This window comes from Ruditapes philippinarum, unplaced genomic scaffold (genome assembly GCF_026571515.1).
Source record: "Ruditapes philippinarum isolate M1 unplaced genomic scaffold, ASM2657151v2 ctg735_1_1_1_1, whole genome shotgun sequence".
Lineage (NCBI taxonomy): Eukaryota > Metazoa > Mollusca > Bivalvia > Venerida > Veneridae > Ruditapes > Ruditapes philippinarum.
In genome coordinates, this window is record NW_026865931.1 from 89,246 (window position 1) to 102,440 (window position 13,195).

A 13,195-nucleotide genomic window follows, 5' to 3' on the forward strand; every position below is an offset into this window, starting at 1 on the left:
TAATGAATCAAATCTTAATTTAAATTTAAAATTAAAATTTTGTCTTATTGGGCTTTCTTTAGGGATTTTTTATTTCTTTATATTTTGTAGATTGCAGTTGAGTTGGAACCAACTATGAGGTATGATATGTCGGCCACATCCTCGTTGACTGAGCCAGTATTATTGGTTCCTACACAAGAACATATTGTGAGTCTATTTAATCATTTATTGTTCGTGTCTTGTTGAATACCAAAGTCCACTGTTGCCTTCTCAGTGAAACAATATCGCTCAACAAGTTCTCGTTGGAAAGTTCAGGCCGTCCCCTGTATAACAAAATAAAACACTGAATTCTTGACAAGTTGCAATTGTAATCTTAGGGGAGTTCCACATGGGAAATGTCACACTGGGCTGATGTCTTTCCTCACGCTCCCATAGAACCGGGTTTAGAGGTATTCAATCATCAACACTAAAAGTTATTTCACTTTATTTATTTTCATTCCCTTTGCAAGACACCAAGTATGACATTTTTAATATACTTTGTATTATGCGTAAAATAATACACAATTTACTTCACAAAAGGAAACTGTGAATAGATTTATGTTTTTTGTCATGTAAAAACCATCTTATTGTATTGTTTAAAGTTATATAACGATTGTATATATAACATGTGTTGTATTACACTCTCACTAGTTTATTTCATTTTTTGATATGCGTTACCATTTTTCACATTCATGCATACAAAGTTATATTTGTTGTATTTGAAGATGAGCTGTATATACATGGAAATGCTGTTTGTTGTTATGTTCTGTTCTGTGTCATTAAACAAATTCATTAGTAACATTTGTTAATTCAGTTGAAATATATTGTTTATTCATTTTTAATTCTTATTGTTTTAAATGTTGATGGATATTATGTTTTCTATTATTATCTTAGAAATCAATTTAGATACCCAAAGACATATTTCATGCTGATTTTGGCAAATTAACTTGACACTATTAAATGAATCTAAACCTGAATGTATCAGTTGATACAATTAAGGGTATCAAAGTGATTGAATTATCACTTGAATAATGTATATAAAGGGACAGTACTCATTGTATATCGTGACATTCAGTTAATCGAGTTATTTGGAAATTCCATAGAGGTTTTAATTAAAAACTAATAAGCGTTCTTTTTTATCAAGTACGAAACATATTTTTTGCAATATCATAATGTCTAGTAACATATTTTAAAATGTTATTCTTTTATTTAAATATATAAGTAAAGATAATCGAATTATTACACATTTATTAAGATTAGAATAAAAAATGAATATGTTAGGACATCAGTATATGTTATAAATAAGCTAATATGTCTTCTGTAAAGTATTGACTTAAATAATCAGAGGAGGCACTTGAATCACAGTCGGATAATTTTGAATTATTTTCATCATCGTCAATATCATCATCCGTACATGTTTCACACTTTTTAACAACAATTATTTTACTTCCTTTACGTTCCGGCGTTTTCGTCCGACTGCTATCCAAGTCACTATCCTCTCCAAATATATCACTTGCTGATTTATTTCTGGTGTGTAATATAAGACTAGATCTAGCAAATTCACAATAAAGTCCGTTTCTTAATCTATAATCCCTAAGGTCTGTTTCACTTTTATTCAGCCGTCCGTTTAAGTGTTGAAAAGCGTCTCCATTGGCACTAGAGGTAGATTTTAATAAAATGTCGTCTTTCACATCCGGTTTGATATCAATAAACTCTGGACTTCCGGAATCCTCGAGAATTACGTCAGTAGCAGTAATGTCCCTTTGCATTGTAGAAGTTAACTGTAAAGAGCTACCGGAACTTGAACACGTTCTCAATAAATGTTCTCGTAAATTATACGCGCAGTATAGCAAACAGTGTAAAAATGGAGGCCCTGCCACTATCATGATTGATAATAAAATGGCAGTTTGTGTAGTATTGTCCCAGTCTATAACTAGTACTCCAGCGTGAGGCGTAACGTGTTGATAAATGCTTATGAATATTGCGTAGAATATAAAGAAGACGACTGGCTGATAAAAGTGAAAGATTTTCACTGGAATAGAAGACACTATTGAGGTATTCAACATCACATAAACGCTTGTAAGGATATGCATGCTCACATTTGACAGAGACATATCTGAAATGTAAATTAATATAAACTAATTCTTAGCACCAACGTTTAGAGTTTATAAGCATTAAAAGTAAAGATTTCGTATTGTTCATTCTAAAATGACGTAACCAGTAAAATCCCCTATGGTATGGTTATGCGTACATAATTCAGAGCTTAAATGTCTTAATACAAAGCAGAGACCATTGAACTGTGCACATCGGTGTAAAGAAGTGCCCTATTGCGGGAAAGATGCAATCGGTACAAAAACATTAACAATGGCAGAAAGTACAAGCAAACCGTGCGCATCGGTGTAATTTAACGTCACATTTCGAACAAAATACAAGTGAACCGCTCCTATCCTTGCAATAAAGCTACTGACATTTGAATTTTTTTATAAATGCTCTGTTCTTCATGACACATTTGTCTCCCATTAATACATCTTTCAAAAACTATCTCTATTGTATAGGTTAATAGATATATCATACTCACTAATGTCATTCAAACTGAAGTAAATTATTGTCATTGACAAAGAAACTACGTTATTTGTGGTGTACAAAATCCACTGTACTTTCTGCATCCGACTGATTTCTTCAGAAACATCTGAAAGAAGAGAAATTACTTGATGAAAAAGTCCTTACTGAAAGCCTGTTAACATGCATTCAATATGATTTTTCCGGAAGACGAATGGATTATTGTTGCGTTAAGCTTGGCTTAACCAAATACAGGGACCATAAGTTTTATATTATAATAAAATAATTAATAGACTTTTTTTTCAAAAAGCTATTTTTTTTAAATGTCACACATGGAAAACTTCCTATCTTATTCAATAAAACTGCAACTTCGCTTTTCATTGGTCTTATTGTGACGTTTATAAACGAGTACATATCTACTGTCAATTTATCAAGTAATTTCATTATGTCGTTGTTGTTTTTTTCCCTCTCTTAAAAGAAGTTTGTTATATTATGAATTCGTTGACAAATTAAATGGCAGTATATAAACGATTATTTGCAATATAACCCTCGCCCAGTGGTTCGGGTTTATATAAACCTAGGACTCAGGCGTTGATATTTTTGTTCATTCATAACATACGCGCTATTTCTTACTCGTTCGTGTTTTCATGATATCAATTTGCCGAACAGAAGCACATAAAATAATCGACAGACAGGAACCCAGGCTCGGGTTATATGCAAACAATTGTTAATGGTCGTATAACCACTCAAACATTTTTATAACTAATAATAAGACAAATCATTTGGAATAGATATCAAATACTACTAGTATACATGTATATAAACTTCTCTATTACATTTGTAACACTCACTGTACTAGTTGACTATAAAACCTGGTCAAATCCGTGCTGTCTTTTCATACTGGCTCAACTTAAGTGTTTTGATTCTAAATATTAAGACCTTCTATAGCTCCATATTCAAAATAGTATACGTCTATTAGACATAGCAGTGAAACCAGGTCAGCGATCTGCCTTTTTGCGACGGACGCGCCCTCAGGCGCGTTCAGAGCTAAGTCATCTACACATGAGATTTCGTTGGCTACACTCGCGCAATGTGTCCTAAACCAATTAACAGCCCAAGAAATAGTACATGAATTTGATCCTTCAAAACTCCCATACTTTATCTGGATATCTTAATGTCTTCCATATTTAGCCTTTTCAATTTCAAATTAAGTTATCCAAGTTAAAATATGAACGTATATTATTGATAAAACGTTGTAGTCCGTAGTCATTATTGCGCAATATGCAAATTACTGCTGATGAAACGATTTACCGCTGTCGAAAAAGTAGGACAGCAAATTATACTTCAATAAAGGTGTAACCTCTTGAGTTCCAAGACATTATTAGTAGAAAATAAATATTTCTACATTAAATACAAAACATTATTATTAACAAATCAAAAGTTTTTCGTGACTCTAGGATAACTCGCTCATTAATAAAAGAAGAACTATTTTCGTGACTCATACCGCGGGTTTAGCTGAATATTCAGCAGTTATTAATATATTAGATACAGTACAACGGATAGTATAAATATCTATTTTTTTTTTGAAAATGCATGTAAGACACTTTACCGCCATGTAGTCTTTCATGGTAAGGAAGTTATAATATCAGTTCTACTTACATTCTTGTGGTGTTGTTTACATATTTTACTAGTCATGATATGAGTTAACCTTCGCTATTCTAAAAATAGATTCTGCTTAACCTGTTCTGATTTTTGGACAGGCGATTAGGAAGTACACATTAAACATGTAATTAATAAACCAGCGGATTGTAATGCAATACTTTTAGAAATGCTATACAATTGTAAGAAGCAAACAAGTTGAAAATGGAATTTAGTGTGAAGTTGAAAAGGACAACTAAACACTGTAAGTGCTTAAGTGACATTTAAATTAAAATAAAACGATGTTGCTCTGGCCTCTACATTTACCTTGTAAATAAAAAAAATCTAAGAAATACACTATTAATTGCTGATGATTTTAACCATTTTTTTTAATGAGACATATCCAAGAGAGAAATAAAAATACAAATGACTTATATTTTATTGTCTGTATGCCCACTATGATATAACACGAAGCAATTCTAAAATAGCATTCTTAAATGTATAATGTTATTATGTTTTGAAGTTTTATTTGCCTGGATTTATTCTAGAATATTTCGTTGATAGTTTTTTTTTTTTCTATTTACATATCATTTCTTAGAATAAATCGATAAGGAACACTGATTTACAAGTTTGACCAGAGTTTTTAGGCATAAATTTCATTCTGTATTTAAGTGCTTGAAAGTAGAAAATCTGAATTATATCAATTTAGGACACAAAATATATTGCTCTACAAATATCGAACTTGTATGGAACAAATTTTCTCTGTTATATATTTTGTGTTTTGTTTTTGTTTTCTTTTGTTTTTTTCTAAAAGAAGCCTTAATTAATGTCTCTCCGGTTGCATGTCCGTCGCATTCAGTGCTGCAGCACTTTGATTATACTTGTTACTGTCGTCTGCTCGATTTATTCTAAATATTTACTATCGCTGATTATTGGCAGTTCCATATTCGAAATAGTATAAGTACATAATGATATAGCATTGATAGCAGTTACAAACGGGTTTAACATGAGTTACCTTTGTCTTTTCCAGACGACAATTTTACAGTATATATTCTGACCAGAGCTTCCATCAGCGTTGTTACAATTGCGAGAATGAAACACCAGTGAGAGAGGTAAATTATCCAGAAGTTTCGGTCCTTCCCGGTATAGAAGAATATGTCAACAAACAAGATGACGGTGAAAAAAAGAAACCAAACAGCGTTCCAAACTATAGCCACCCAGGGGCTCCAGTTGACAGGAAGCTGGAATAGAGAGTGAATATAATAAATGTATAAATACCTTTCTCATTAATAAATATTCTATATAAATATAAACTGAAATAAAAGGACTCTCTGAACTTTAATGACCTTTTCTGAGGCATCCCAGACCAAAAAATGTCGGCTGCTATGGGTTGCTATTCTGCTTATAAATACTGCTTTATATCAATATAGCCATTACAAACGTCCGGTAGTGCACTTTCTTTCCATGTTGTCATTGTTATTGCTATTTTTTATCATTATCATTATATTTATTTATTTATTATTATTATTATTATTATTATTATTATTATTATTATTATTATTATTATTATTATTATTATTATTATCATCATCATCATCATTATGATCATTATTTATTATTATTTTAATTATTATTATTATTATTATTATTATTATTATTATTATTATTATTATTATTATTATTATCATCATCATCATCATCATCATCATCATCATCATTATTATTATTATTATTATTATTATTATTATAATTATTATTATTATTCTTTTTTTATTTTCTTTGAAATAACGTTTAACAATGAAAATTTCTTTTTATTACAGTAATCAGAAAAGTTTGCATTTTTCGCGGCAAGAAGAAACTTAATAAAACTAAATATCTCATCTGTGAATGAAATTCTGTTCTGTTCTGTTAAAGTTTCAAATGAGCCAGTTTTGTTTTTCAGTAAATGTCATTGCCCGAAATGTACTTTTTGTGGTGGTCAAATGAAAAGAATATGTTCTCTTTCCTTTTATTTAATTTTGAGAATGAAATCAAGTCAATTGTCAAATTCGAGCGTTCAAAATTTATGACAAAATCTACAACTATAGATTTATCGGTCTGATAATCACTAAAACCTGTAATTAGTTATCATGTATTTTTGTTTCTTTTGTTTTAGGGTCCTATATTAGTTTTCAAAACGTCAAAAGATCGTTGATTTACAGCTGAATTCGGTTACTTGATATCATATTTTTGCCAAAGAAACAATCAAGCAGAATTGACATGAAATCGACACGTTTGAACTTAACGGAAGTAAAAAAAATAAGCCGACATTCCTCAAATATGTTTAATGTGTTACATTGTCATATTTGATAGTATGCAAAAAAATATACTCAAGATTTCAAGATTTTATTACAAAAGGCATAAACATTTTACAATGTCCGTCGCCATAAACAGAATGACGGTTACAAATAGTATAACAATACAATTTATTCTTAGTTCAATGTATATATAATTATATATTTAGTCCACTGTACTCTTATTCGCAGGTGCGAGCTGGCTTGGTGCGGTTTTATTCTGGAACAAGGCTGTTCTTAGTAATAGAAAGAGCACCGAAACATGACGCTATCTGATTTGTACGAGGGGGCGTAGCCCCCGAGTATAAATCAGATTGCCGAGTGTTTTGGTGTTCTTTCTCTTTTGTATCATAGTCAAACATGACAGCACGATCCCTGTTGTCATAATATGAAACCCCAGAAAAAAATAACCAATGAACGAGCATTTGAATATGATAGTTCATGCCCCTTTCCCTTTCTCTGCCGTCACAATAAGTAAACCCCAGCAAAAATGAACCAATCAACGGGCATTATCTGCAGTGCGGGTAACTAGTTACCGCACTGTGCATGTATATGTATACGATTTAACTCGGACACTTTTTCAACAGAAAGGTTCCCAAACTATGATACAAATATAAAATATGTTTTGTTATTCGCATGAGTCAAGCGTCCATTGCATTTTAGATAGATATATTTTAGAATTTATTTCGGTATAGAATACATATACGTTGACATTTAAAACAACATGTACGGAACAAATATATAACATACATGAGAATGAGAACCAATGAAAGCACAAAAATAGAGACTCTTATTTCCATTGTAGTCCCCTGTGTTGGTGGTATGACATAGAGAGACACATTGTGACTTTGTTATATAGTTGAATCATTTAATTGATAAATGGCATTCGAAATGAATGAAAATGATATATTCTGTGTCATTTTATGAAAGTCTAAGTTCTTACACTACTCTTCATACATTATTTAACAATCAGGATATATATTTTTATCAAATACTCTACATAATTTTCTGTTAAAAAGTCACGCTTCATGCGCAATTTCTGTGACTGAAAATTCTTATACATTGTGTACTTCTTGCAATAGGTCAAGGTGAGACATGATATACATGTATATTCTACCTTATACATGTATGATACCGCCTTTTCTTATATGTCACGTGACTTTAATATACAGTTATTTCTCTATAACATACTTCGTGATTTTCATCTACAGTTTCAAGTTTCTCATAAAGAATATACTGTGAAATCCCTTCTGCTAAAGTGTGTTTCATTTACTCCTACGTAACCAGCCAGTTATTTTTTCTTCTTCTTCATCATCATAATACTGCTGCAGTACCAGTATTAGCAGTAGAAGTAGTAGCGGTAAACAAGTAAGTCATTTATTTGTACATCAGTTACGCTTGTAAGCTGACCTATATATTCATACCATATATGAGAATATTAAAAAAATATATTCCAATGTTCTAAATTTTAATCAATGGCTAAATTTTAACAATAACGCTGTTCGAATGTTATCACGTGCGAAATAACAGCGGAGGTTCTCGATTGAAAGATGAATGAATATGTGTTTAGTTAACCGAATTATCGGTTAGGACAGAGAGACAAAGTCGGTGATACTCCAAAAGATGACTATCGTACAATTCCGTCATACCTTTATATAGAAAGAAGAAATACCTATACATAAGTAAGATACAATACACAGTAAAAAAAAGAAAGAAAGAAATCATGATAACCGTAATTAAGTCTTCAAGCGTAATTAACGTCCATCAAAAAGTTCCAAAGAAAGTATGGCGTTAGCTAGCTTTTTACGTTCGAAATGTGATGATGAAAAGAAACGGAGACAATTCAATGCACTTGAATCATTGTCTGGTTAACAACAACAACAACAACAACAACAACAATAACAACAACAACAGCAGCAGCAGCAGAAGCAACAAGAGCAACAGCAGCAGCAGCAACAACAACAACAACAACAAGAGCATCAACAGCACCGTATGACTTAACAATATTGTCATTATATAAATGCATTATTATTCAAGTTTTCAACAAAAAGATTTAATTGCTTTACATGTATCTACTTGCTTTGTATAGACACAGACATTAAATAAATACACTTCTGTCTTTAATAGGTATTCTCAATAGTTTATTAATGTCAGCACAATGAAAGGTTTGTTCTTGTTGCGAGGTTGTGCTGCACCTAATCGTCTGTTTCTATTTGTTTGTATCTTATCGTCTGCACATCGGGCCATGATCAAAAGATATCATGAAATATAACTTCAAACTTCCCACGCTATCATTAGGTTTTGGCCAGGTCTCTCTTTCAATGGCACTGTTGGTTATTTAGCTAAAATATACACCAACGTGTGTGATGTCAGTACAACATAGTCCCTTGTGAACAGTTTTATAGGGGTTTGAGTTATAAAATGGAAATATAATCATTTCTGTTTTTAAGTGACCCAATTGATCATTGTAAAAAATCATATTTTATTTTTAGGCTTTTTTGGTCTTCGGTGAAATTCCTTTGACCAAGAATTTTCCGAGCACACAAAGGGCTAATTATCAGTCCAAATCGATGTCAGAGTAATGGTTCTTGGAAAGAGACCTCTATATATTTAGCTTAAATGTGCACCTACGTGTGTGATTTCACTAGTGAACCAATGTATAGGTTTGAGTTATAAATGGAATCATATTCATGCAGGGACCTGTTTTGTTGAGTGAAAAGATGTTCATCTTCGCGGAAACACCAAAAAGAAATCACGAAAATATGGTAAAAAATAAATCCTCCAATGCAACATTTATTAACTGTAGAAGTACGAGTATTCTATAAGTAACATAAAAATATCATCCCGAGGAGAATAGTGTTACCCGAGGCGCTGACCGAGAGTGACAGCATTTTTACGAAGGATAATATTTTTACTATTACTCACACGCCTGCATGTGTGTTATTAATTCTATTACTTATGTTACTACGATCAAATACTGTAATGATCATAATTTTCAACAATCTGTAACATTAAACTAAGGTTAACTCCCTTTATTCTCAAATCGCATCTTCCCGGCCCTTTCCGTCAAACTTCGGATAAGAACCTCGAACACAATAGTAAGAATACACAGAACGGATTCAAACCTACGCTAAGAAACTATACATGTAAGCAAATAGTAATATAACGCTTGGAGTTGTTGACTAGGTTTTTTTTCAATATATCAAGTAAAAGTTCACCTAAATAAGTAAATTTACAGACATTAAAGTAAACAGTACATTATTGATAAACTTATTATTGTGGTTGTAAGAACCGAAAGTACAAACTGCCTATCAGAAATCTCTATCCTCCATTTTGATAACATGCAACTACGATATCCTACTTTTGAATAATGTTCTAGATATGTGTACCACGTGTCAAGCGCTTTCAGAATCAGCTCCATTTATTTCATTCCTTGACAAGACTTCCCATAGGCAATAACTTCCGCTGCTAACAGCTAACATTTTTACTTTTACTATTCAACCAAAATAGGTTTAATACGCGAGAAACAGTTTAAGTTACAGACAATTAACGTGTCTTGTGCTCATAGTCACTATGATGATTTCCAAACGTAGAGAACTTCGAAATATATTAAGTTTGAATCGAGTAAACAGGTGGCCATTTTTGTTTTTCTGGAAATATACCACTTGATCTCATTTATGACTGTTACTATATGTACCAGTTCATTTTCTTATAAACGTGGTAGGTACACCTGTATAAACAGTAAGAATGACTCATATTGACCAATACGAGATCAACATTTAAAGAAAGTAACGATTAATAAATGTAAATATAAACAAATATTCTAGAATTCAGGCGCATCGCAATATCCGTCCTTTCATCGTGAAATCCGATGAACTTTGATTGAACTTCACAAATAGCATCGTTATTGTTGATAAGAAATGAAGAGTTTCGCATCGTTTATAATAGCAGATTAAAGTATAAATGTATAGCGAATTTTGAGAGAAAAATGTGTCACACTCGATGCTTCTTTAAATTAGATATATGACCACTAAAAATTATAGAATTTAGTTTTTGAAACTCAGTAATGTATAGGTTCATGCATATTCAATTAAAATGATATCTAATTATTTATGCAGTCACAGTCAACCGTGGGTTGGGTTGGAGTGGAGGCATTTTTATGATTTGCAATTGTTTAGGACAAGAATCGCGTGTAATGTGAATTGAAATGTAGGAAGTGACTAGCCGTACCGGCCCGTATAACGTGTCACGTGCGGATAGCCTTTATGTACCGTACGGCATTTTATATGTTATAAGAAAAAGCAATAACAATATGCAAACTTGCGTTTCTAGAAAAAAAAATATAATGAAAACTTAAAGTTTTTAAATGTTGTTGTGTAAATGGCTGTAAATTATGTCCCGAAAAAGGCCGGAGTCGCTTTGTAAACCGATACAATTAATTTATGGGTGATTTTGTGCCATGAATTTATTACTTAAAACAATATTTGTAACAAAAAAGATCATATTTTTAAAATGATATCGGGGAAAATTTATGAATGTTTGAAAAAAAAATAACTACAGAAGGGTAAGACTTCATCTTATCATTATACTCAAAGTGGCAAATTAGAAAATTATTATCTGTTATCACAGATAAAAAACACTAAGAACTGATTCAAAAAAATTATTAATCAAACATGAAAAAGTAAAAAAGAAGATAATTACCCGAGTCTTTATAAACAAGGACGGGTCCTGATGTGAAAGGTCTATGTCGGAGCAATGAAGTCTTCTACACGATGCTATTCTACAACATTTTACCATTGTCTCTTATCTGCTACCATAGTCTCGCGTGTGTCACAGAAAATGATTGATCACCTGTTCACTGTTTCCCTTCAGTGAACTTGAAATCACTGTTCCCTTCAGTAAACTTCAAGCTGACATTAGTTTCACAGTATACAAAATAACGTGTGTCACATGCAACAAAGTGTCAAATAAAGTATTTCAGTATCGAGATTCAGCAATATATTTTATTCCAAATTTTTTATAAAATTATTTCATTCAAAAAAACACATTGACAACTTAAAATGCCACATATTTACGGACTATCCGGTTCTAAGGACAGTTTAATTTTCTGCAAGTGCCATCCCTCATACTTATATTTGGAGAATTTTCGCTTATATCTTTCCTATCATATTAATATTAATATAGTGTTTCAAATCAGAACAGAACAGAATACACTCAAACAACCTTTCAGGCACCGACATTCTTTAAATATTAACCTTGATAAGTGACGTAATTATAACATATTAAAATGTCCGCTTATATGCCGTACACATACTGGTCACAAAGAAAATAAGGTTAAAAGTATAATTATTTTAATCAAGAAGTTCCTTAAACTCCCAAGTACTTAAATAGTATTTTCACTAGTATATTCATATAAAATAAAATAGCTAAGGTATTCCAGTTCGTAACACCCGTCCTTTCATCACTGATAATTGCATTAGTATCATTTATTGATCTCCTATGTTTTTATTAATTTTTTGTACGCCGGAGACTTCAGCGCATCTAATCCGATATTATTCTAATATCTGCCGACAGGTCTTAAAGCATATCCTTTTAATGATCACAAATAAATGCAATTATTCCAAATATTCTTAAAAGAAATCCAATCAGCAATAATTCACGCAAAGACGTCCATAAAATAGCCATTCGTATTGTTTTTTCTTTGCGAAGTTTGTCTAATCTTAAATTTATGAGCCGTAAAAAATCTATAGATTTGTTTGTTATGAAATCTTTAAACATACATGGAACAAATAACCAACTGAGTGTCGCAAAATAAATCTTCATGTTCAGATATGCTTTTTGGGCCAGTTGCCAAACTTTGGTCTACTTTTGACATAGGATACTTTAACTCTAGTTATATGCATTTTTATTCATTTTAAATCGAAACTACGAAAGCGCGCTTGGTTAAGAAAATGTACTTTTAAATTCAAATACACACGGGGATAAGGTTTCTGTTACTCAAATCATTTATATAAAAGTCGGAGTGTGTAAAATGTCAGTATGCAATTTTAATGAACACTTAAAGTTTAATACATCAATTATATATTACGTAAATTGAAAGAATATCTATTTGAGCCGCGTCACAATAAAACCAACGTTATGCGTTTGCGACCAGCATGGATCCAGACCAGCCTGCGCATCCGCGCAGTCTGATCAGGATCCATGCTGTTCGCTATCAATTTCCCTACTTTTAAAAAAAGAAATAGGGTTAGTAAGCGAACAGCATGGTTCCTGATCAGACTGCGCGGATACGCAGGCTGGTCTGGATCCATGCTGGTCGCAAACGCATAACGTTGGTTTTATTGTGACGCGGCTCAAATAGATATTCTTTCAATTTACGTAATATATAATTGATGTATTAAACTTAAAGTGTTCATTAAAATTGCATGCAAAAACTACAATAATACATCATTTAATAGTTCGTATTAATTCAGAGATAAGATATGTGCAAGTCTTTGGTTCTTAGACGCTCATATGATTGTATATGCTACGGAAAGTGGCGGACTTTGCCGGAGTTTCGCGAACAAATGCTCTTCAGACGGATACATTATTAAAGACGCAAGTTAAGCACGCTTTGTTCGTGTAACATTCATAATTTAAAAGATCGA

At 31.9% G+C, this 13,195-nt stretch overlaps 1 protein-coding gene across 1 annotated transcript; it reads right to left on the bottom strand.

Moving 5' to 3' along the window:
- Positions 1-1,251: 1,251 nt before the first annotated feature.
- Positions 1,252-12,372, bottom strand: LOC132730773 (uncharacterized). The gene is made up of 4 exons (XM_060716776.1): positions 11,250-12,372; positions 5,231-5,456; positions 2,597-2,707; positions 1,252-2,134 (listed from the first exon to the last, which is right to left on the bottom strand). The coding sequence occupies exons 1-4, from the start codon at positions 11,343-11,345 to the stop codon at positions 1,314-1,316; spliced, it is 1,254 nt and encodes a 417-aa protein (XP_060572759.1). The 5' UTR covers positions 11,346-12,372; the 3' UTR covers positions 1,252-1,313.
- Positions 12,373-13,195: the final 823 nt, after the last annotated feature.

What these genes read in the sequence shown, in the direction of transcription:
- LOC132730773 (XM_060716776.1), bottom strand. Translation starts at nt 11,345, where the DNA reads ATGGTAAAATGTTGTAGAATAGCATCGTGTAGAAGACTTCATTGCTCC. An exon ending in GTCGTCTGGAAAAGACAAAG is followed by an intron (nt 2,708 to 5,230) that starts GTAACTCATGTT and finishes CTCTTCTTTCAG; the next exon opens with ATGTTTCTGAAGAAATCAGT. An exon ending in CTTCAGTTTGAATGACATTA is followed by an intron (nt 2,135 to 2,596) that starts GTGAGTATGATA and finishes TTTACATTTCAG; the next exon opens with ATATGTCTCTGTCAAATGTG.